Raw genomic sequence first — 25,925 nt, forward strand, 5'->3', positions numbered from 1 at the left:
AGTAAATGACATCTTAAAACATTGAACTAGTCTATTCTTTATTGAAACAATACTAATATCACACTCCTTCATCTATCAGCTGATTGAGTTTCTGGCTAAAACATGGCGACTCGACTGGACCTGTCCACACTGTACATATAGAGTCACTGCACCGTGCACGCTCCCTAGAGGAACGTATTTGACTTCAGTATATCCTACGTCGTGTTAATGGAATATTTGTTGAAACGTGTGTTTTACTCTATATGCTGTTTCAGATGACGAAACTGTGTAACAGCAGCTGTAAATAAAGCTATTCAACACTGACAGACTGAAAATAATATATTTGACCATATCAAATACAGTAGAGACCATATTCAATGCCCACGTAGGCAACTTTACAATATAAATTTCTCTTACAACAAATATAAAATAATACACTTTTGTCTGTGAGAGAAAATGTATTTTTAATATTAAGGCATACGTATCTGAAATGAAATTAAATGTAGTGTTTTCCTCCCTCTTAGTTTTCGTTTTGGATATAGCAAGGAGTAAATAATATCACGGAGAATGCAACAAATGACAAATGACACTCGTTTGGTGCATAGACTGAGTGAAATATTTTCTGAGCGCCCCCTCGAGCGCCCTCGAGATGGCTTAATGTCGGAAATGGATACTTAAGAAATCCAGTGGTGAAGTTTGAAATTGGTTACTGTTGTGATAATGGTTTCTAAAGCGGCTATAGGGCTTGCCGCTGGCATTTGCGGAACTTTGTTTATTGGTTATTGCATTTATTTCGACAGAAAACGAAGGAGTGATCCGAATTTTAGAAGAAAGTTAAAAGAGAGTGAGTTTCGTCTGGATTTGTGATCATTTATATTGAACTGTGTGACGATTGTGATTTTAAACCAAAGGTTTAAGGGCATATGTAGTCAAATTTTAATGTTCTTATTGTGTTGCTAGGAAGAAAAGCCCGTAAAGCAGCGAATAAAGCGCCAACAACCAAACTACCTGACCTGAAGGATCATGAGGCAGTTCAGAGGTTCTTTCTTCAAGAGGTGGGTATTTGTGACAAGTGTTTGTTACTAATAGTTACAGTTTTATAATTTCATCCAGATTTTTCTAATACCTAATAGGTTATAATTTAACCCACCATCAATTTTATCTTTTCTAACCTGTATCTTGTTATACAGTTGCATCTGGAGCTCTCTTATACTTTTTGACCATGTATCATTAGTTCGAATTACTATATACTAGACTTACCTGAAGTTGGCGTATGTCAGGTAAGGTTGGAGGGAGGAGCGTTGCATGTAGCATTTCACGATGTTGGCACATTCCAGCATTTCTTTCTACATTCTCTTACCCCTCGCTTCCGGCTCACTTGTTCCCTCCTTCATTCTGATCGCTGTGACTTTAACTGGTCTTTCTTCACATTTTTGTTTTCCGCTGTAATGGGAGTGATTGCAAATGGGACAAATTTTGCTGTGACACTTGGTCTCATGTTGCATTATTTTTAACAGGGACTGGCCTGGTAAGCTCAGACAGTAGAGCACTGGCCTTCTGATCCTAACTTAGCAGGTTCGATCCTGGCTCAGTCCGGTGGTATTTGAAGGTTCTATAGACCGTAAAATCAATAACATTATTATTCTTTTAACAGGGGTGGTACCTAAAGCCTGACAAATCTTTCACCATGCCCTTTGTCCTATAATTTGTCTCTGAACACCTTATTGACATAAGTATAGGATGTAAAACAAATAAGAAGTGAGTTCAAGGGGAAAAGGGTGCGCGGGGAGGACGGAGGGGTCATAAATCATGTGTACTCTTTTCCACACCACCCAGCGGTAGAGTACCTGGCGTGTTTCATCATACTCAAAATATAAATTAAAATACAATTATTGTACGTATGTATGTAAATAGTATTCAAAATACAATTAGAAACTTACTTTTTTTTTTTTTTTTTGCTAGGGGCTTTACGTCGCACCGACACAGATAGGTCTTATGGCGATGATGGGATAGGCCTAGGAGTTGGAAGGAAGCGGCCATGGCTTTAATTAAGATACAGCCCCAGGGCTGCCGATAGTGGGATTCGAACCTACTATCTCCCAGATGCAAGCTCACAGCCGCGCGCCTCTACGCGCACGGCCAACTCGCCCGGTTAGAAACTTACTAACGGCCACAAAACAGAAATAGAATGCCACTCACACTGAACTGCTTGTGACAAGATCTAACTCACAAGTGAAGTGAGAGGTTTGGCAACTCCCAGCAAGACGAGCTGCCCAGAAGGTTTATCTCCATGGCATCCGCAGTCGCCCCACCCTCGTTTCCATGGCAGCCATACCGCCACTCCCTTATCCCGTCCCGGCAGGCAATAAACGACCCTCCCTCTAAGAAATGTCATTCACCAACTTATTACTAATATAATTAATTGAGGTAGTGTCAGCTTAATTTTGGACCATTCGTCTGGGTCCGCAATGGGGTGTGTCATTGCTCATTACGTACTATTTTAAGGTAACCTGAAATGAGAGAAATTAACAAGTGCAAGATCTGGGCAGTATTTGAGTCATCATTGATAGGAAGCAGGGATTTCTAATTTGTAAATTAAAAGAACTGCTTTACCTTGAAATGAAATAAGTGGAGAAGAGAGTTATTTCAACCATAGTAGTAGATCTTGTAAAAATAAGGGAATTACCAGCCTACCCTATTCTAATACATATTTTGTAAATGGAAGGTTTTTCTCAGTATGTATGATGATAAGTAGTCAGTTGTCTCAGTAATCTTCAGAAGAGGAACTATTTCTGGAAAGAATTCTCAAGGAACAGCCTTCTCGGTTATGAAAAGTTTGTGGATTCAAGATATGCCAATAGGGGAACATGTATGGTGAGATGGTGCTGTTGTAATATTTCAAACTTTAATAACGGACAAGGCATAACTATAGAGTCTGCCCCGCAATGTTAGTAACACGAGGCACAATTATGTGGTGCTTGCGAAGTGACTGTCCTACGTTTACTTTGTTTAATACTTGGGTTGGTAAATGTTCCGTACCTGGTTCGTGAGCGAGCCAGCATGGCAGGGCTCCGCACGAACTTAGTGCGACTCGGAAGATATCACGGCTGTTACACAAACAATATGGCACGGCTCGCTTGACGTCAGAGTGAGCTATACAAGGCTACCAACCTATGAGTCGCCGCGTGGCAGGAGTGGTGGTGGTGATTTATTCTTTTTTTTTGCTAGTTGCTTTACGTCGCACCGACACAGATAGGTCTTATTTGCCTGGTGTGAAAATGGGAAACCACGGAAAACCATTTTCAGGGCTGCCGACAGTGGGGTTCGAACCTACTATTTCCAAAATACTGGCTGCACTTAAGCGACTGCAGCTATCAAGCTCAGTGATTATTGTTTTAAGAGCGCAATTGGTCTAGATATGTTAGGTAAAGGAGGAAACACAATTGGCCTGGACTGGTTCTTGCCGTGCGGACGGTTAGGATAGTATCCCGCGTGACAAGACCATTGGACTGGATAGGTTAGACCATTGGTCTGGACGGTTGGAAGCCGCGAAGCGCCCCTTAGGCCTCTAGTATACCGCGTGACTAGACCATTGGTCTGGACAGTTAGAATCCGGCTAGTGACAAGACCATTAGTCTGGATAGGTTAGACCATTGGTCTGGACGGTTAGAAGCCGCGAAGCGTCCCTTAGGTCTCTAGTATCTCGCGTGACAAGACCATTGGACTGGATGGTTTAGACCATTCATCTGGATGGTTAGAATCCGGGTAGTGACAAGACCCTGGAACAAAATACAAAATGACAAAAAGTAACGTTATGCAGCATCTCGCATACCTTCATTGGCGCGGAGGATACAACGTGCTGACAGCGAGTAGAAACTGGTGGATCCGTTCCTCCCTGGGGTAGCAGTACGTAAACAGATGTTCTGCCAAGTAGCCATTGAAATGTTGTTTCTTGTGACCTGATATGGATAGGGATTCGCGTATTGTGCGCCACTTCCTTTCAATTGTGTTAGTGTGCACTGCAATATCCTGTCCCGCGAGTCGTCGTTGATTCAGTGCATGGACCTGTTCACTCCTGGGAGTGTCCACGAATTGGATCGAATGGTTCACTTGCAAATGAAGAAAACCCTCATTCTGGAGGCAGTTATATGCTTTCCAGCAGTCCGACACTATCGTTCTGCCGGGAATAATATACTGTCACGGGAATCTACGGGCACGAGGAAGAACTTCTTATTGTTGGCTCTTTCTACGCCCCCAAAGACCAACTATCCTTCAACTCTACGGCCGCGGTTGTATTTTCTCTTGCCGAATTTGGCCTCATCTATTTCCACAATAGAACAGACTCCAGTCTGATATAGTCTCGGAACTAAGTTTCAGTTCGTGTTTTATGTAAGAGTACTGTGGCCTCTTACCTAATAACCAGTATGCCACAAAACGGATTATTTTTACAGCCGAAAGGTGAGCCTCTAAGAAAGTTCCCACCTTCACAGATCTCTTAAAATTACACGTGCTTTTGCGGCAAGTAAAAAGGAGCTTGGTGCCGGAAACTTTCACTTCTAGCTCCTTAGCACACGATCCACAAGGAATAGAAGCCTTAATTACTCCGTGGGTTATTAAATAATCCTTTAATTTAACCTGATCGGTACACAAAACACAAATGTCGTTTATACTGAAATCACATCCAGCACATGCCATTTCTACTTTCAAACAACCGCTGTTGCCTTCTTTTGCTGAATGTGGTAACCCTGTTGCTACAATTCATGCGAACCCTATCGGAGAGAATAATAACATTGTTTTTGTCAAAGCCCTTCACAACTGATTGATGCCAGCCAATAGGGACAAAGAAAATAGTGGCAATCTGCAGTTTTAGGCGGCCCCGGTTTTAATTCCACTGTTTAAGTAAAAGTAGCTTTTGGGATGGGTGGGATGGTCACAAGCAAGCGTCCAGGAAGGATCTCTTCTCTCTGCTACTTCAGGTACTCTAAAACATAATTTAAATATTTTTTACAGTCCTGAACCAGGTATGGAAGTACCACCCGTAGGTTTCCACTAGTAGCGCTTAGGTAAGTAGAATAGCACTGCTGCCAACTATTGGTTGTTGGTTTGATAAGGCTGTTTTTCTTTTCTTGCTGTGCGGACAGTATGCGCCGTGGCAATATTTAAAAAGGAAGACTCTCAGAGGGAGTGTACGGCCACTGTTATGACAGAGATCGGCCTGGATGTGCAAAAATACATTACAGGTACTAAATGACCTTTCTTTCTGGCGTAAGCCTCGCGATTAAAGGATTAGAGGAGGAATTAAGGCATCACACTTGCAAACTTCGCCAGCCTCTTTACTCTTCTTTCTGCAGTGGTTGGTAACAAGATTCTCTCTTCATTGGTGGGAATGCCATCTTAATCTTCAATATGCCGGTCAGTACCCAGAAGCAGTGGACCTTTACTTTGTGTTATAAAAGTAAATATACTTTTAGGGGAATGTGGGTTGGTCCCTGGCAAACGTAATGAATACATCTCTCGTCTGGAAACATTTCTAGGTAAGAATAGCGGCATTGAAACTAACATATGTTATAACTCTTGTGGAGCAAATTCTTTATTTCGACACCACATAAAGTCTTCCCACATTTGTTGCTAGAAAAAGTGCATGCACCGACTTTTATATTTAAATTATGATTTATTTAGTGTTGGCAAGGAAATGTAATACATACAGATTTAATTTATTAGAACATGAGAAATTGGTAACAGTACAAGAAATTAAGAAGTACGATCTTATACATTTTACCTCATATTACATGTAGGGAAGGGGGGGGGGGGGGGAGGGAGAGAGAGAGAAATGTTCAATGTGGGCTGAAGACCTAGAAGTTAGGCCCCTTAACACTACAGGATGGGCGAGAAGTCCCTGTGACTATTTAGTATCAAATGTTCTTTTATGTTAAGTCCCTATAAAGTGTCCAATAGATTTGTATGTTCTCCGCCATGCTGTAAACACATATCTATATGCCTCCATGTTCTCGTGGCATATTTCTGAGCATGTCCGCTGTTATAGTGCAAAGTGCCTCCTCAACAGCATTGCGCAGTTCTTCGTTTGTAGATAACGACATGCAGATACATGTGCCTTAATGACTCCCCATAACGAGTAGTCTTGCTGCAACCATATGCATTCTGTGAGGTCCCTTTCCTCAAGCTGGTATATTAACCATGTTTGTAATATGTGTAAATAATTTGCGCCATTCACCGTCCCTTCAAAAAAGTACGTTCCAAGCAGATGTTGTGATGTCATCGCTGCCCATATTATTATGTGAGGCGGGTTCCTTTCCACCTCAACTCTGTCATGAGGATTCTCTTTGGCCCACACAACATTTCTAGCACGCGAGCTGCAATAAGTAGTACATTCATCTAAAAATACAACCTTGGCACGGCTCACTGCATTTGGGAATTTAGTTAACAAAGCACGACATGCTAAACCATGCTCATTCCGGTCTCTATCCGATAACTCGTTTACGAACGTCGGTCGAAAAGGTCTGAATGTAAGGTCTTTTGTAATATAATCTCGCATTGTTATCCTCGGTATACCGAGTTCCGAAACACGTTTAAGCGTCGACTTAATAGAAGATTGTTCAATTGAAGCACAGGCTTCAGCACGTTTCTTCTCATATCTTCTTCCTTCCACTCCGCGAATGCTGCCCTAGACAAAAGCACGTCTGTTCCAATTGATAAGTGTCGCTTTTCACGGTGGAACCTTATTAAATCTTTCCTGGAATGTTCCCATAATTTGTCACATTATCTGCCCTGTGTTGTGTTGTCATTCGTGAACCCACACTCTTGCCTCTAACTGCTCAATAGTGTAAATCTTACCGCTCACATCTGCCATGGCTTCACACTAACACTTAACTGCGACAATATGTATTTCAGAACATGATTCCAACAATTAATAAGAAGTAATATAGCTACCAACCTGCATAAGTAACATTTGATACAAAACAGTTAGAGGGGTACGGGGATTTCTCGCCCATTCTCTCATGAGGTCTCTCTTTGGTCCACACAACATTTCTAGCACGTGAGCTGCGATAAGTAGCACATACGTCTGAAAACATAACCTTGGCACGGCTCACTGCATTTCGGAATTTAATTAACAAAGCACGACATGCTAAGCCACGCTCATTCCAGTCTCTATCCTATAACTCTGTGTTCATGGCCACTGCCGGGGACCAACCAATGCTCTCTGTATGATATCCTTACTTAATAAAACATTATGAAAACCGGGCAAGTTGGCCGTGCGGTTAGGGGCGCGCAGCTGTGAGCTTGCATCCGGGAGATAGTGGGTTCGAGCCCCACTGTCGGCAGCCTTGAAGATGGTTTTCCATGCTTTCCCATTTTCCCACCAGCTTAATTAAGGCCACGGTCGCTTCCTTCCCACTCCTAGGCCTTTCCTATTCCATCATCGCCATAAGGCCTATCTGTGTTGGTGCGACATAAAACAAAACTGTAAAATAAAATAAACATTATGAAATGGAGGACATTTTCCAAAGTTGCTGGGTGAAGGAAAGCTTCTATTGGTTGAAATTATTCAGTAAGCAATCACTCCTATAATTCAGTGCATATACTTGCCTAGGTAGATGTCTTAAACCAGTGGTGATTGGATGGCGCACACACACACACACACACTATGCTGAGAATAAACCTATGGTTTTAAGTTTCCTAACCTTGTTAGGTCTTTTTTCATTCAGTATATATTCTGTAGAGAATCCAATGGTGGTAAATACACTGACTGACAGAGCAAATGCAGCACCAAGAAGGAGTGGTTCGAAAGGGATGAAAGTTGGGGAAAAAACAGAGACGGCACGGACGAATAATTGATGTTTATTTCAAACCGATATGCAGGTTACACAATGCGCACGGCATCGACTCAGTAGGATGTAGGACCACCGCGAGCGGCGATGCACGCAGAAACACGTCGAGGTACAGAGTCAATAAGAGTGCGGATGGTGTCCTGAGGGATGGTTCTCCATTCTCTGTCAACCATTTGCCACAGATGGTTGTCCGTACGAGGCTGGGGCAGAGTTTGCAAACGGCGTCCAATGAGATCCCACACGTGTTCGATTGGTGAGAGATCCGGAGAGTACGCTAGCCACGGAAGCATCTGTACACCTCGTAGAGCCTGTTGGGAGATGCGAGCAGTGTGTGGGCGGGCATTATCCTGCTGAAACAGAGCATTGGGCAGCCCCTGAAGGTACGGGAGTGCCACCGGCCGCAGCACATGCTGCACGTAGTGGTGGGCATTTAACGTGCCTTGAATACGCACTAGAGGTGACGTGGAATCATACGCAATAGCGCCCCAAACCATGATGCCGCGTTGTCTAGCGGTAGGGCGCTCCACAGTTACTGCCGGATTTGACCTTTCTCCACGCCGACGCCACACTCGTCTGCGGTGACTATCACTGACAGAACAGAAGCGTGACTCATCGGAGAACACGACGTTCCGCCATTCCCTCATCCAAGTCGCTCTAGCCCGGCACCATGCCAGGCGTGCACGTCTATGCTGTGGAGTCAATGGTAGTCTTCTGAGCGGACGCCGGGAGTGCAGGCCTCCTTCAACCAATCGACGGGAAATTGTTCTGGTCGATATTGGAACAGCCAGGGTGTCTTGCACATGCTGAAGAATGGCGGTTGACGTGGCGTGCGGGGCTGCCACCGCTTGGCGGCGGATGCGCCGATCCTCGCGTGCTGACGTCACTCGGGCTGCGCCTGGACCCCTCGCACGTGCCACATGTCCCTGCGCCAACCATCTTCGCCACAGGCGCTGCACCGTGGACACATCCCTATGGGTATCGGCTGCGATTTGACGAAGCGACCAACCTGCCCTTCTCAGCCCGATCACCATACCCCTCGTAAAGTTGTCTGTCTGCTGGAAATGCCTCCGTTGACGGCGGCCTGGCATTCTTAGCTATACACGTGTCCTGTGGCACACGACAACACGTTCTACAATGACTGTCGGCTGAGAAATCACGGTACGAAGTGGTCCATTCGCCAACACCGTGTCCCATTTATCGTTCGCTACGTGCGCAGCACAGCGGCGCATTTCACATCATGAGCATACCTCAGTGACGTCAGTCTACCCTGCAATTGGCATAAAGTTCTGACCACTCCTTCTTGGTGTTGCATTTGCTCTGTCAGTCAGTGTACATAAAGTCTAACCCTCTTATGCCTCGCTTCACTCAGCATTATTATTATTATTTATTTAGTGTATGGCTAAAACATCACATTACATATAAATACAATACAGTTTAAAGTATTTACAGGTTCAAATTATTTACATAATCAACACACAAGGGTGAGAGCAGAAAAAAGTCTCTTGGGTTTCCCTGGTAGGCAGTTAGAGGACACTGCTCCACAATGTGCCGAACTGTTTGCTTCACAGCAACACAACTGCACCCTGCTAAATTAAGTATTCCCCATTTATGGAGGGAGTCGGCACAGCTGCCATAATTATATTCTAGCTATAAAGAAACCAACAGTGAAAAATTATTCTCACCTCTCAACCTGTGTTTACGTCAGCATTTGGTAGTATTGTCTGTGAACTCAGTCAGCCGCAAACAACAAAGCATCGTTCTTCGGTCCAAGTTAGCCCACTTTGTAACAGCTTTTAAAATATTTTCCAGCCGGTGCCAACCTATCCTCTCTCTGGCTGTTCTGTGCTTTGTAATCCTACTTATCTGGCAGTAGTCCTGACATGGTGGGCTACTCTTTCGCAGACTACAGCCTGCCACCAACATTTAGAATTGTTAGTAGTGGCGACTAGGTGAGGGGAGGTCAATCGCCCCACATTTTGTAGAGAAAAGAGTACATTTTTATTCCATTTTAGCTGCCTGAAACTATGAGTTAGAAAAGAATATACAAACCCTGCCATCTTATCACCTAATTCTTTCCTTCAATTTCAATTTCTGTCACCGGGCTGAGTGGCTTAGACGGTTAAGGCGCTGGCCTTCTAACCTCAACTTGGCAGGTTCGATCCTGGCTCAGTCCGGTGGTATTTGAAGGTGCTCAAATACGACAGCCCCGTGTCGGTAGATTTACTGGCACGTGAAAGAACTCCTGCAGGACTAAATTCCGGCACCTCGGCGTCTCCGAAGACCGTAAAAAGTAGTTAGTGGGACGTAAAACAAATAACATTATTATTATTACAATTTCTGTCATTATTTAAAAATTACTTAGCTTAAATATACACAAAATATCATTTGCCGTGGCTAACCAATCACAGCAAGCAGTAGAGACTCGCGCAGCAACGTGTATATCTTGCTATTAGGAAGGTTAACAATGGTATATTTTTTGTCAAGATCATGGACACTGAAATATGATTCACTCGCTTGCCGCACGGATTTGTCAGTCAGTGTATCTGCAGTTATATCTAATGTTTTATTACTTTGTTAGTGTTTCCAAAGTGCAAATAGATTTCCACATGGCAATTCGCATGACTTAGCATATATTTCTTCTGAAAGATGAGGGAGAGCTGGGGAAATATTTCTAAAAAATCTATCAGGAAATGGGCAGTAAGAATAAATCTGAAAGATGCAAAAAAAAATCAATATTCCATTTGCTGTTGCAATTTCCTTTCTTGGTTCCTACATCTTTTAGGTGAAAAATGAAACACTTCCATTCTTTTACTAGTACAGTAATAGCTTGCACTTGGCTCCCAACCCAGCAAACGGCATACAAACACTGAGGTTTGAGTAGTTCACATTCCAGGACATCAAGTACATTATATAGCCGTCTCATCCTCTTGGGAGACTTCCTGTAGAATTTTTACAAGAAAACTATGATACTGTCAATCTGATCTCAATTTTTTATATGCTTTACAGAATTCAGACGTGGCTCAGGCGGCAGCACGCCGGCCTCCCACTGGTGGGTTCTGTGGTTCAAATCTCTGTCACTCTATGTGAGATTTTTGCTGGCCAAAGTGGAGGCGGGACATGTTTTTGTCCAGGTACCCCAGTTTTCCCTGTCATCTTTCATTCCAGCAACACTCTGCAATACCATTTCATTTCATCTGTCATTCATTAATCATAATAATGTTATTTGCTTTACGTCTCACTAACTACTCTTACAGTTTTCGGAAATGCAGAGGTGCCGGAATTTAGTCCCGCAGGTGTTCTTTTACGTGCCAGTAAATCTACCGACACGAGGCTGACGTATTTGAGCACCTTCAAATACCACCGGGCTGAGCCAGGATCGAACCCGCCAAGTTGGGGTCAGAAGGCCAGCGTCTCAACCGTCTGAGTCACTCAGACTTACTTATGACTTATTTCCTGTTGCTCCTCCTGGAGCATAGGGCTTCCGTGAAACACTTCCATCTGTTCCTATTGTTGGCTAACCTCTTCACATCATTCCAAGTTTATCCCACTGTTAGACATTCCTCTTCGATCGTCCTTTTCCCGGTCGTCTTCGGATGTCCACGCTTTCTAGCACCTTGGGGGTTCAAGTCAAGCGCTGTCTTCAATGGCTCCAGCGGGCTTCCTTAAAGTATGTCCTATCCAATGTCATTTTCTCTCTCTTATCTGCATTTCAATTGGCTGCTGGTTAGTTTCTTCCCATAGATCTTCATTTGAAATAACATCCGGCCATCTTCTGTTGATGATACGTCTTAGACAGCGATTCATGAAGACTTGCAGCTGTTTAGTCGTCTTCTGGGTAACTTTCCACGTTTCACAAGCAGAACAAACTTAACATTTGTGTTAAAAACTCGTATTTGTGTTAAAAACTCGTAGCTTAGTTTTTCTAGAAATGCTCTTGTTTTTCTATATAGGATACAATTGAACAAAAGCACCATTTGCCTTCTTAATACGACTCTTAATGTCATCTTCTGCTCCTCCAGTCGTAGTAACCATACTCCCAAGGTATATGAAAGAGTCTACTTGTTTTACCTCTTTATCATCTATAGACAATTTATCATCAATCTTGGAATTGACCCTCATCTCCTCGGTCTTATTAATATTTATTTTAAGTCCAGCATCCTCTGCCTCCTCCTTCAACAGCTTAATCTTCTCTTCCATATCTCTGAACCGTTGAGCCAGTAGACAGATGTCATCTGCAAAAACAATGTCTTCTAACCTATCTTGTAAGCCCCACTGAATCCCCCTTTTCTGACCTCGATACACTCTCCTGAGCACACTATCCAACACAAGTAAGAAAAGCGTCGGAGAAAGAATTACAGCCCTGTCGAACTCCCGAGGTCATATCTATTGGTTCAGTAAGATCTCCCATATGGACAACCTGACATTTATAACCCTCGTACATATCCTTTATAATATTCAGAATCTTTTGTGGTATACCATATTCTTCAAGTATTTGCCACATAACTCTTCTATTTACAGAGTCGAAGCCCTTCTCAAAATCAATGGAAGTCAAGTAAAGGGTGTTCTGCCATTCTGTACTTTGTTCCAGGATGATTCTTAAAGTGTTTATGAGATCGAAACAGCTACAGTGTTTACGAAAACTAACCTGTTCCCTTCTAAGGCGCAATTCCACAACATCCTTCACCCGCTCTAAAATGATCCTTGAAAGCAGTTTACTTGGTTCCGACAACAATGTAATTCCTCTCCAGTTATCACAGTAATATCCCCTTTCTTTGGTATCTTAACAATCAGGCCTTTCTTCCATTCAGCTGGTAGCTTTTCTTCATTCCAGATCCTTTCCAACAGGGGGTGCAATAATTTTGCCGAGGTCTCAATATCTGCTTTAAGTATTTCTAGCACGATATTATCCATACCGGGTGCTTTTCCAGTTCTTATCTGTTTCAAGGCCTTCTCTATTTCTGAACAGGTTGGAGGATGTAAATTTATTCTTGGGTCACTATCTACTGGTTCCATTTGTTGGTTATCATTCTGTTCTGTATATCTCTTGAGCAACTCTGAGAAATGTTCCTTCCATCTCAGTAGGTGTTCTTCCCGGGTGGTCAGTAGTTCACCTCTCTTGTTTTTAATGGGTTTATTCCTGATAAATCCTCTCCTTGACAGCTTCTTTGTGATACTATACAATTCCTTAGCATCTCCCCTTGCTGATGCCTCTTCTGCCATTCGTGCTTGTTCATCTACCCGCTGTATATGATCTTTTCTTACACTTTTCTTCACACTCTTATCAGCTTCCACATATTCCTTTTGTGCTGCGGCTTTCTGTTGTCTTGTTTTACACATATTAATCTTTGCCTTAACTAGCTTTCTAGCCTCTATTTTTTTCTAAGTATCATCAGACATCCATTCCTTCTTGAGATAATTGTGAAATCCAAGCACCTTCTCACTAACATCTAAATATGTGTCCTTGACTTTCTTCCATGATAATTCAACATCCGTCATAAGTTCTGGTTCAACAGCAAGAGCTTCAAAGCGGTTTCTTAATTCTATCTGGAATTCTTTCCTTTTACTTTCATCTTGCAATTTACCTGAATCATATTTCTGGTTTCGCTTTACAAATTTCCTTCCACTTGCCACAATTTTCATTTTAAACTCTGCAACTACCAGGTGATGATCACTTCCAATATCTGCCCCTCTTTTATTTCTAACATCAGTCAATGATCTTCTAAACTTTCTTCTTACGGAGATGTGGCCTATCTGGTTTTCTGTAACCTGATCTGGCGACACCCATGTAATCTTATGGCATCATTTAAGAGGGAATAAAGTGCCACCCACTACCAAATCATGGCTAGCACAGAAATCAATGAACTTCCCATTTTCGTTACAGTCACCAACTCCATGCACTCCCGTAATTTGTTCCAGAGCCTCATTGTTAGAACCAACCTTTGCATTTAAATCCCCCATCACAATAATAATATCTCTCTTTCCAACTTTCTTAATAGTCTCATTTAGCTGGCAGTAGAATTCTTCCTTTTTTTCAATCTCTGACATTTCTGTGGGAGCATAACACTGGATCACAGTCACATTGCGAACCCAGGTCTTGAATCGAGCTGTCATCACTCTTTCTGAGATGGGTTTCCAATCAAGGAGGCTCCTCTTTGCAGTTTCATTCAATAGCAATCCTACACCTTCTCTATGTTCTGCATCCTCCCCCATTTGCCCAGAATACAGGAATGTGCACCTATTAAGAGTCGGTATTTCTCCAAAGTCTGGCCACCGTACTTCACTTAATCTGAAGATATCCAGCCTGTATTCCTCCATCGCTTTAGCCACTTGCTTCAATTTACTGTGCTCTCTCAGGGTTCTTACATTCCAAAAACCTATTCTCGTTTTCCGTTTCATGCCAAAAGTCGTCAACTTATTATCCATCCGGTTGTGTTTCACTTCGGTTTCTTTAATATTTTATATTTAAGGCTGTGCGAGTTATTAGCCCACAGCAACCCGAGCTTGGTGGTGGGACTGCCATCTAAGCCTCCAAGCCTGCCGTTTTCTGTAAGGGTTGTCTCCCTTAGCCTTTGAAGATCCCTCTTCACCACAAGGCAGTGGTTCCCCGTGTTTCTCTAAACCCCATGGGAAGAGGGTTGCCTCGGCTGCCAGATTTGCTATTCCAAAAGTATCTTTTTCCGCCGCATCTGCCATTGAGGACTTCCAGGAAGTGCCGAAAGGCGCTTACCTCAGGGCTGGCACATAACGATACCGATCAAGTGGCCTACTCTATTAAACTGTGTCGATTTTTCCACTAATCCATTTTGTTCTCCAATTATGGAACTTGCACCGTTGGTTCCTACACCAACCAGTTTTTATCTTCTGTCAACAATTCATACAGATTCAGAGCACTTAGATACCCCTGTGATGAGGCACTTTCCAATGAAAGCAAAGGTAAAAATGACTCCTGTACTTCACTTACTTTCAAATAAATCACATACACAATATCTTCTTCTTCTTATTCTTATTCTCCTTCTGATATATCAGTGCTTCCATCAAATAGTATACTCATAAAGGGTAATATCTTAATCTTCATTACAAGAGCTCTCTCAACAACACTTGCATTATGGTGCACAAAATCCCTGCATACCGGGTGAGTTGGCTGTGCGGTTAGGGACGCGCAGCTGTGAGCTCGCATCTGGGAGATAGTGGGTTTGAATCCCACTGTTGGCAGCCCTGAAAATGGTTTTCCATGGTTTCCCATTTTCATACCAGGCAAATGCTGGGGCTGCACCTTAATTAAGGCCTCGGCCGCTTCCTTCCCATTCCTAGGCGTTTCTTCTCCCATCGTCACCATAAGACCTATCTCTGTCGATGCGACGTAAATCAAATAGCCAAAAAAAAATCCCTGCCTGCTTTTGTATTTCTGTACTCTGGTAGCTGGTAGGACATGAACGCACTCATTAGTTAAAATTAGTTATTCAAGATCTGAAAATTACTTATATTTTTGCGATGTAATAAGCACAATTGAAAACTGTTTTCAGATGATTGATCATTGTTTCATCTGCCTTGATAATAGATCATTCTAACAAGATTGCAACAGGGTTTAACTTTACATCTCATCTTTAAATGGCCAAGAGAATCCTTTTAACAACTTTTGAAGTATTTTCACCCAACTCCAGAAAGTCGCCACAAACGGTACATTTTGCTGCATTCATTGTTTCACCATAATAAAGTCAAGGCATGAGGGACAGCCAGTTGCTTTGAAATTTTACTTCCCTTACAAAATTACTAATTTTTCTAGTGTTAAATTCCACTTCATTTGTTCAAGTTGATGGGACAAGTGCTTCTGCCATCGTCCTATCAGTTTCTGTGGATAATGTTGGTCCCTGCGGTCATTTGGTTTTAAAAAAACATGACAATTTCATTTTGACAAATGCGAAGCACCCCAGTAATTCTTAGGGGCAAAGGCAGACTGATGTAGAGCTACCCACTCTATTCCACCAAATGCTGAGGTTATGGATAGTGGAAGCCTTTACCTTCCACCCCCCAAGCGACTTCATAGACTGTACAAGATGTCTTTTCTTTGTTTTTATGTATGCGTGCATTACATGAAATGTAATAATAATTATTGAGAATGAATCAGAGTAAAAAGAACGTTAGCCTATATATGTTTCCACATATTGTTTTATAATATTGCTATTGCATTCAACCATTTAGTGGTCATGACTATGTCAGAATAAATTTAACTTCTGTAGAGATCTAAAATGCAGTGACCAAACGAGTTGGCCATGCAGTTAGGGCCACGCCGCTTTGAGCTTGCATTCGGGAGATAGTGGATTCAAACCCCACTGTTGGCAGCCCCAAAGATGGTTTGTCATTTTTTTCCCATTTTCACATCAGGCAAATGCTGCAGCTCTACCTTAATTAAGGCCACAGCCACTTCCTTCCCAATATTAGCCCTTTCCTATCCCTTTGTCATCATAAGACCTATCTCTGTCAGTGCACGTACAACAAAATGCAATGGTTCGAAGAAAGAAAATTAATATACTCTCAGAGCCAGTACAAGAATACGTATTATCAAGTGAGAAATTGATAATTAGTATTAATAACAAACTAGAAAAATTAATAATTATTTTATTTTACATCCCACAAACTACTCATAGTTTTCGGAGATGTCGAGGTGCCAGAATTTAGTACCGCAGGAGTTCTTTTACGTGCTAGTAAATCTACCGACACAAGGCTGACATATTTGAGCACCTTCAAATACCACCAGTCTGAGCCAGGATCGAACCTGCCAAGTTGGGGTCAGAAGGCTAGCACCTTAACCGTCTGAGCCACTCAGCCCAGCTGTAGAAGAATTACAAACACCTAATTACTTCAGTACTTGTAAATATCTTGGTGATTCTTGTTGTCTGGAATCTCATTCTATGAAAACATAAGTCAGAACCTCAGACAGAAGCATTAGCAGATGTTCAAGCTTTTGTCTGCTTATGACCTCTTGCATAAACACTTGCTACCAGTGAATTAGGAGCAAGATAGCAACTTCTCTTTATGAGAATTATGAAGTTTTTGTGGGAGCTCACTACATTGCTGACAGGGGGAGTACAAGTATAGTAGTAAACTTCATGCAATCGAAAAAATGAACAAGTCGGGTTTTGTAATGAATCCAACCATGTGATTTGAAATAGACCCTGAACAACCACAAGAAGTTGACCGTAGAATGAATCGGCAGCAGAATATTTCAGAAAGAGGTACACTTTGAAGAAAGTCTCTGTCTTTACCTTAATGATTGGCAGCCATGAAACTTTCCAAAGACATTCCAAAATTTTTGTGAGTCAGTTTCAATCCCTAAGCAATTAAGCCCTTCTCGATTGATGAGTTCCATACAGTTTCTGCGAAAGCATTTATATGTTTATAAAGAATAACTGGATATGGATACAGAAAACTTCAATTTATTGAACAGTTTAACATTTTCCTTATGTCAGTTACATTATAATTTCCTTTATATTGTAAGAAGCGTTCTTTTTCTTATGACAGAAAGAAATTTAAATAAATGAGTGAATGGCACAAATAATAATGCCCGATCTGGGGTGTGGGGGTACCATGCCTGCTTCTTACCTGGAGGCCCCGGCTTCAATTTCCGGCCAGGTCTGGGATTATCTGGATCTGAGGGCTGGTTCGAGGTCAACTTGGCCTACACGATTACAATTGAGGAACCATCTGACGGTGATATGGCGGTCCCGGTCTAGAAAGCCGAGATCACAACACCTAATGATCTGCAGACTTTCGGCTGCGTGGTAGGCCATGGCCCTTCAGGGCTGTTGTGCTATGGGGGAAAAAACAAATAATAAATACTTACAATAGAAATCTTCAGCTATTGTCAAATAATCCTCTAGTTAGTAGAAACTTATTTGTGAAGAAATTATATCTTGTCCAGGAAAATTGATTATGTAAGTTACAAATATTTTTACAGGAATGTACACTATGTGGTAAATATTTTCCTAAAGCAATATTTAAGTGAATATATCATCAGTAAGTTGAATATCTTAGAATCCTGCCAACGTCTAATATGGATATGTGGAAGGGAATATACTCTGATACTCTTTTACTGCCTATCAAAGTATCAAATTTGAATAAAATGCTGTTGTACTTCACTGTCTTCTTAGATTCAATGTACCAAAGCTAAATGTTCATGCTGTATGTTTAGGTTCAACTTGGAGAAGAACTGCTAGCTCAGAGCGATCTTGAGGGTGGTGTTGAACATTTGGGCAATGCAGTAGCTGTGTGTGGTCAGCCCAACCAACTGTTGCAAGTCTTGCAACAGACATTGCCTCCACAAGTGTTCCATCTGCTGTTACAACGCCTACCGGCGCTAGGACAGGTAAAGTAAGTGCATGCTGGGTGTGGTATAACCTGGGTTCCTATACTAACACATTTTATGGAGCTCAGATATTGATGGAGTTTGTTGGTAAGGAGAAAAATAAATCTAATCCAATTAAGTGTTCTTTTCTTATTATGAAGGTTTTATTAAAATGGTATGTGCTTGCTCAGAAAGACTAGTCTTTACCCCAATAAAACCTCATTAAAATGTTCCCACAAAGGTCAAGAAAAGAGAATGTGTTTAATGAGAAAATGTTCTATTGGATACACAGATGTGGAAACAATTGGTGCAGTTTTTCAACGTGTGTGCATTTTATGTTGTGCATGTACAGTACCATTTCTGAAGATGAGAGGAGAGTATTAAAAGGTGTGTAAAGCACAAGTGAACAAATATGGAAACCTTTTCCACTGGAACCTATAAAATAACATTTTTGTATTAAAGGGTATGAAAACCACAAAACATGGCTCATTCTGAGAATAACATATTCAAAGTTTGATTTTTTAAGCACGCTTCCAGCTCTAACCACGACTGTTCCTGTGCTCTGCTAATACCCTCCTTATATAAACAAGGGGAAGTCTGCATGTAAAATGAAAGCACAGACATCAGCCGCGGAGCAGACAAGTTTGTCACCTCCAAGATAGATCTCTCCCAATGCTTATTTTATAATATATATATGTACACACACCTATTTGCTCCCATATAAGACCCCTTTTTTCCCACTTTTGCAGCCAAAAAAAATTAAAGGGGGGTCCAATATGCTATAACCTCAAATTTTGTTCAGTGAACACATGACTTCTAGGCTATAAAGAGCTATAAATTGTACATTCTACACAGTTATTTAATAAACTTATGAATGTATTTGAGTTATACTGGCTATTTTCGTTGGAAGGCAGTATCTATAAATGTAAAAAGTCAATACATGGTGAACACTACTTTTAGGCCTACATATAAAGTAAATGTAATCCGTTTTAGTTACTTATAATATCACGTCATTCATTTTATCTCATTAATTCCTCTGATGAGGTCAACGTCAGGAAGGGCATACAGTTGTAAAAACTCGCTGCGAAAATTCGTCTCGCCTCATACTAGACTCCATAGAGAAATGGGATAAGGGTATCGTATTATATTATGATACAAAATAACTCAATGGCCAGTCATTTGTCTCTTGTCAGTTGAGCAGTGGGCCTATCGCACAGTAAACCTGATCACTGCTTTCATTTTAATTGTCTTGCGCAGCTAACTTTCCTCCTACCGGTGCGTCTTCATTCCAAGTGACGTCATCTTCACTGCCATCTTGTCAGCCATGCACTGCAATCGAGACCGAGAGCATTCAAGGTCCCGTCTTTTTTAATTTTTAAAAATATTTTCGATCCCAACTATAGAGTCCAAACTGTCTGAAGCTATTCCCAAATGGTTTCTGGAGATGGTCTCTGATATTCCCAGCTGGTGTATGTGTAGCAGAAGCCACTCTTTCTGAATAAAGCCATGTTGTTGAAAGCGTGCCAAATCACCAGCTGATAAGTAGCGTATGTTACGAGTTGTATTTCCAAATGTAATACATAGTGACTGGAAGCATTATTTTGATAACCGCAGCTGTAGAAAGCCAGACCTTTATTAAGTATATTTCATGCTTGTTCTCTACATTTATCACATCAGGATTTTCCTAAACAGCTGTAAATGAGAAAAGAGAGACCGCATTTTTTATGTTAGGTGTGCAATCAAGTGCCTGGATAGTGCAAAAGGTTCCACTACGGAAAGAATAAAAATAAATAACAAGAAAGTTTGCTGCATTTATGGATATCTACAGGTGTGGTGGTAATGCGTTTTATTATCATAATGTTTAATTTCGTGCGTTCGCTATCTCTTTTTCTTATTAATGCATACCCTAGTATGTTTTGTTTGGCATCTCCGAAAATCATTGAAAGTAAGTGGGGACATAAAAAAATCAATATTCTTATTTGTTAGGTACGTTGGCAAGTAAAACAGTTGTGATTGGATTGTTTTTATCACGTTTTTAACCTACTTCTTTCCCCAAAAAACCTTATATTGGCCTGAGTTATGAGATATTAAACGATTACATTGTTAGTGATCTCGCCTGCCTATGTTAACCGTGAATATTTCTTAACTAAACTTGTTTCCTCATCCCGAGGTGGTGCAGCTCTATTTTAGACAGGCCCCCAGTGGAATGGAGTTGAATGTAGCCTACCATTTTTAGCGCAAATCAACCTTCCTGCCATTCGTAAATCTCTGGCAATATACTGGGAATCAAACTCAGGAACGCAGGCTGCAAAGAATGGCAGCTAATTGTGCTAACCATTACGCTGGTTAGTGGACATTCTTAACTACAAAACACAGACATATAAGAGTATACATGACTGATGCATGCTTGCAATGCACGGGTCGGACACAAAACTGTTAACATGTTTGTGTGACCTCATCAGAGCTGCAGTAGGCCTACGCAACGGGGGCGGACATTTCTTAACTACGAAACACAGATGTACCGCATGATTTTGATGCGTGTTTTCATTGCGTGGGTTGTACGGATGAACTATTCACAAATTTGTGATATCATCAGAGCTGCATTAGGCTTATACCCGCTTTGAAGCGGAATCATTGTTCGTGTCTGACTAATTATGTTGGGGTGGTCTTGCATGCAAGATTTTTCATTTTCTTCATCTCAAAAAGCCAAGTGGGGTCTAATACACAAGTAAATACTGTATATATACAGGCGGGCATGTGACCCTTAGGTCAGTACATACATAAAAACACAAAAAGGTAAAACCAACAAAAAATGAAACTTGCTGGTTAGCAGTGAGATTGCTTAATAACACAGTGAGCCTATTGTGCTTGTATTTCGCATTCCATTCAGATTTACATAAAATCAGTTTCATGGTCCGTATCGACTAGGTGGAAAATAAATAAATACTTAATTGTGAATTCCATTCAGAAGTTAGAAATTTATTTTGCATTGAGCGGTACAATAAAATCTAGCAAATATTTTTTGCATGATACGGTAGCCTATATCTGGATTAGCAACTTAATCATGTGAAATTAACTAGTGTGGTGTATATTTGCCTTGTGATAGCCTAGTTATGGATATGGGAAAAGCAGTGAAATTCCTTATTCTTTTTTTAGAAGACAAAATTTGTCAGAAAGTGGACTGGCATCCGCAGTTGAAGCACACATAGATTGCAAATGTTGAACTTGCACCTTTCAACTCAACCATTCGAGTTGGTCAAAGTTTTGTCAGAAAGTGGACTGGCGTCCGCACGTTGAACTCGCACCTTTGAGATTCAATTCAATCACTGAGTTGGTCGAAGTTTATTCAGAATGGCAGCCAGAGTCATTTCTGCCTGTCGCACGTGGTCGAGTGTAACCTCCAATTCATTGTCAAAGAATGTGACCAGAAAATAATGTTTAATAACCCACGGCTCCAAAATAAAAGGTGTCTACTAACATTTGTTTAGAAAGAGTGTGATTTGCAATAATACTTAAGTATTTTTATTGGCTCCCATGCACATGTTTTCATATTTGTTGTTTTCACAACTTTCAGTGCACGTTATTTTATAAACCGCAGTGGAAAAGGTTTCCATATTCGTTCTCTCATGTTTTTCACACGTTTTAATACTTTCCTCTCATCTCTAGAAATGGTAGATTTAGTTTACACTGTACGCATGGATACACAACATGAAATGCCCTCATGTCGGAAAAAATTTTATTTAGTGTTTCCATACCCTTGTTGGATAGTTTTTATTTGTGTATTCAGTTGTACGTTTCCTCGCTTAACACATTCTATTTGTTGTCCCCTGCAGAAGCATCTTAACAATGTATTATTGTAATATCTTTCGATGTAAATCTCTGATTTAAATCATAGAAATCTTAGTAAAATGTAAGAATTGTTAAAATAGAATTTATACCAAAGTTTGCGACATACTAATGAGATTTTGTTTTATGTTAAAACATTTCAATATAGATAGCAATGTTTCGAGTATTCTCCTTTTTAAATATACTTTTTGTGTTATCCCTTGTGAGGTTCCTTAACTTCAAGCCTATTAATTGCGAATGATAAAGTAGATTCGAGATTATACTCTATCAATATTTGTGCTCCTAAAACTTTCCCACTCCTCGCTGCTTCTCGCTGATTTTTTCTCTTATTGTAGAATCAAAATCTTCTGTCTCCTTTTTTGTAGCCACTCATGAACCAGGTGATAATTAGACCTCATGTTTTTAGGTGTTTATTTCAGGTTCCTATAATAGGCTCTCGAATATGAAAAGATAGTTGATGGTTATGAATTTCATGTTTTTGGTCCGTATTGAACTGAGAATAATATATAAGTAATAATAATAATAACGTAAACGTTTCCACCTTTTCAATACTACAATATATTCACAAAATTACAAAATTATACGGTACTAGTTTCGACCCATCTAGGGGTCATCATCAGCCGTATTGGAGCAAAGATCCTTTGTGGCGAAATCCTAAGACAATGTTATTTTAAAGAATAACAAGTGAAATGAGATGTTATGGTAATAGTTAATAATACAAGGAATATACATACTAAGAGGTTTTTAACAAAGAATAAAGTATAAATGGGGTATTGTAAAAATTATAATCATGGAAATCAGTAAGTTCTTGTATTGAAATGAAATATGGCTTAGGAAGAGGGCTTAAGGTGGGGCTGAAGGGTGCGGGAGAAAGTGTAATTGTCTTGGAAAAGTACCTTTGATTAAATTTAAGATTGAGTTTAGGTTGGCTGCATTATTGTTTCTGAGGAAAGTGATAAATAGATCGAAGAGTATGTTGGGTTTCTCTGAGATTTCATTGAGATTGTGACTGGCATTAAAGTATTGGTCTAGGTGTATGTAGTAATTTTCCATTATGTTCAGTAAAGGGCCCTTGTTTGCTAATACGAGGATGTCCATGTCTTGTTCAATATTGGTGAAATTATGGTTATAATCTTGCATGTGTTGGCCGATGGCTGAAAACTTGTTGTATTTTATTGCGTTAGTGTGCTCGTGGTATCTGATAATGAAGTTTCTCCCGGTTTGCCCGATGTAGGTTTTTTTACAGGTGGTACATTTGATCCTATAAACTCCTGATTTTAAAAAACTGCTGGTCTTGTTGATGTGTGAAGTATTGTGTAAAACATTCATGTTCTTATTGTTGGTTTTGAAGGCTATTTTAACGCCTTGTTTCTTAAAGATGTTGGTTAACTTGTAGATATCATTGTTGAACGTGAAGGTGGAAAATGTTAGAGGTTTGGTTATTTCTTTTTTGAGGGTAGTTTTTGGGCGATGTTTGTGTTTATTGATTATCCTTTCTATAAAATGATTGCTGAAGCCGTTGAATTTTGCGATTCCGCGGATTGTGTTGAGTTCGTTTTTTAGATCTTTATTGGACATAGGTATGCTGAAGGCTCACGTACAACAGCCTAGTTCACCGAGCCTTCAGCATACCTATGTCCAATAAAGATCTAAAAAACGAACTCAACACAATCCGCGGAATCGCAAAATTCAACGGCTTCAGCAATCATTTTATAGAAAGGATAATCAATAAACACAAACATCGCCCAAAAACTACCCTCAAAAAAGAAATAACCAAACCTCTAACATTTTCCACCTTCACGTTCAACAATGATATCTACGAGTTAACCAACATCTTTAAGAAACAAGGCGTTAAAATAGCCTTCAAAACCAACAATAAGAACATGAATGTTTTATACAATACTTCACACATCAACAAGACCAGCAGTTTTTTAAAATCAGGAGTTTATAGGATCAAATGTACCACCTGTAAAAAAACCTACATCGGGCAAACCGGGAGAAACTTCATTATCAGATACCACGAGCACACTAACGCAATAAAATACAACAAGTTTTCAGCCATCGGCCAACACATGCAAGATTATAACCATAATTTCACCAATATTGAACAAGACATGGACATCCTCGTATTAGCAAACAAGGGCCCTTTACTGAACATAATGGAAAATTACTACATACACCTAGACCAATACTTTAATGCCAGTCACAATCTCAATGAAATCTCAGAGAAACCCAACATACTCTTCGATCTATTTATCACTTTCCTCAGAAACAATAATGCAGCCAACCTAAACTCAATCTTAAATTTAATCAAAGGTACTTTTCCAAGACAATTACACTTTCTCCCGCACCCTTCAGCCCCACCTTAAGCCCTCTTCCTAAGCCATATTTCATTTCAATACAAGAACTTACTGATTTCCATGATTATAATTTTTACAATACCCCATTTATACTTTATTCTTTGTTAAAAACCTCTTAGTATGTATATTCCTTGTATTATTAACTATTACCATAACATCTCATTTCACTTGTTATTCTTTAAAATAACATTGTCTTAGGATTTCGCCACAAATGATCTTTGCTCCAATACGGTTGATGATGACCCCTAGATGGGTCGAAACTAGTACCGTATAATTTTGTAATTTTGTGAATATATTGTAGTATTGAAAAGGTGGAAACGTTTACGTTATTATTATTATTACTTATATATTATGAAAAGATAGATTCTAAAAAAGGCATTTCCAATTTTACATATTTTGATTGGAATTTATCAATGAAAATGCCATCTTTAGTTTGCTAACTTGATAATAACTCTTTAGGGGAGAATATAAAACATGTTTCACTCACCTCTTTGCTACAAACATTACATGATATAATTTTACCATCCAATGTGAAGTGGGGAAACTCCTGTAACCTTTTAGTTAAAGACAACTTGGAAGCTGACACTTTGTTTTCAGCGGGTCCATGGATACTCGTTCCTGACTGTGAACGGTTCTTAAGGATTTCTGGGAAGTATGGGATTTGGCTTGAAAAGTATTTGTTCAAGATACTGAAAATGTTTTGTCAATATTGTAGTTTCTCGGGCTAAATTAAATGCATTTTTGATCGATTTAGGGATTTAAAATAGGAATACATGCAAATATAGGTCCAAAAGTTAATTTAGGGACTTAGGGCATTATGGGACTACCGTTTTTATCCTTATAAATAGATGAAAGTTCTAAATACAACTTCAGTTTAAGTTACTTTTTGAGGATCAAAATAGGTTTTTGCCTAAAATGTGAGGTCTAGTTATAATACAGGAGACTACAGGCTTAAAAATTAAATTGACAATTGCAGCTCCCTTTTCTCTTAACTGGGCTCTGCCGGATGACCTCAAAGTTTGTCCGCCTAAAATCAACAGTGATCATTTGTATTTAAATTGGAAACTACTTGCAAGTTCCATGATCTTTCCAAAATGCTTGTGATTAAAAAGCATGGAAAATTTTGTTTCTGCAGTGAAGTTAAATTTAGCAGATTTTGTGACATTCTAACTATGCGCTTGTTGTTTGCATGTTTGGTCTGTTTTTCTCCTTTTGCTTGTTTTTAAACTGATGTAAACATGTGTTTAATGTTGATGGTGTTTACATTTTGAAATCCACAGGTAAAAGCAATATGTAATCACTGGTACACGCTTGGAACCCAACTGTGTATATTTACATTGCTTGGGGAGGGAGAACTTCTTTCGGCTTATACCAGATATTTTGAGGGTTACTAGAGCCACCTAGGCTTATTTTGGATATGGCTGGGGGCTTAAGACAAGAATCCCTTTCTGATGTGTGAATATTTTAGGTGAAAATGTCTGTCCAGGTTCGACCAGGATTTGAACCTCGGCCAGCCGGGGGGGAAAGCCAACAGCTATGCCACAGCACTAA

The 25,925-nt window shown here is 40.3% G+C and overlaps 1 protein-coding gene across 1 annotated transcript in view; it reads left to right on the forward strand.

Moving 5' to 3' along the window:
• The first annotated feature begins 616 nt into the window (after positions 1–616).
• LOC136877348 (mitochondrial import receptor subunit TOM20 homolog) overlaps positions 617–25,925 on the forward strand; it is a 31,222-nt gene continuing 5,913 nt past the window's right edge. Inside the window, exons 1-3 of the mRNA XM_067151311.2 lie at positions 617–823; positions 940–1,034; positions 18,016–18,189. Coding sequence (XP_067007412.2) covers positions 700–823; positions 940–1,034; positions 18,016–18,189 — 393 coding nt within the window. The 5' untranslated portion in view covers positions 617–699. The remainder of the gene's footprint in view (positions 824–939; positions 1,035–18,015; positions 18,190–25,925) is intronic.

This window comes from Anabrus simplex, chromosome 7 (assembly GCF_040414725.1).
Source record: "Anabrus simplex isolate iqAnaSimp1 chromosome 7, ASM4041472v1, whole genome shotgun sequence".
NCBI classification, from domain to species: Eukaryota; Metazoa; Arthropoda; class Insecta; order Orthoptera; family Tettigoniidae; genus Anabrus; species Anabrus simplex.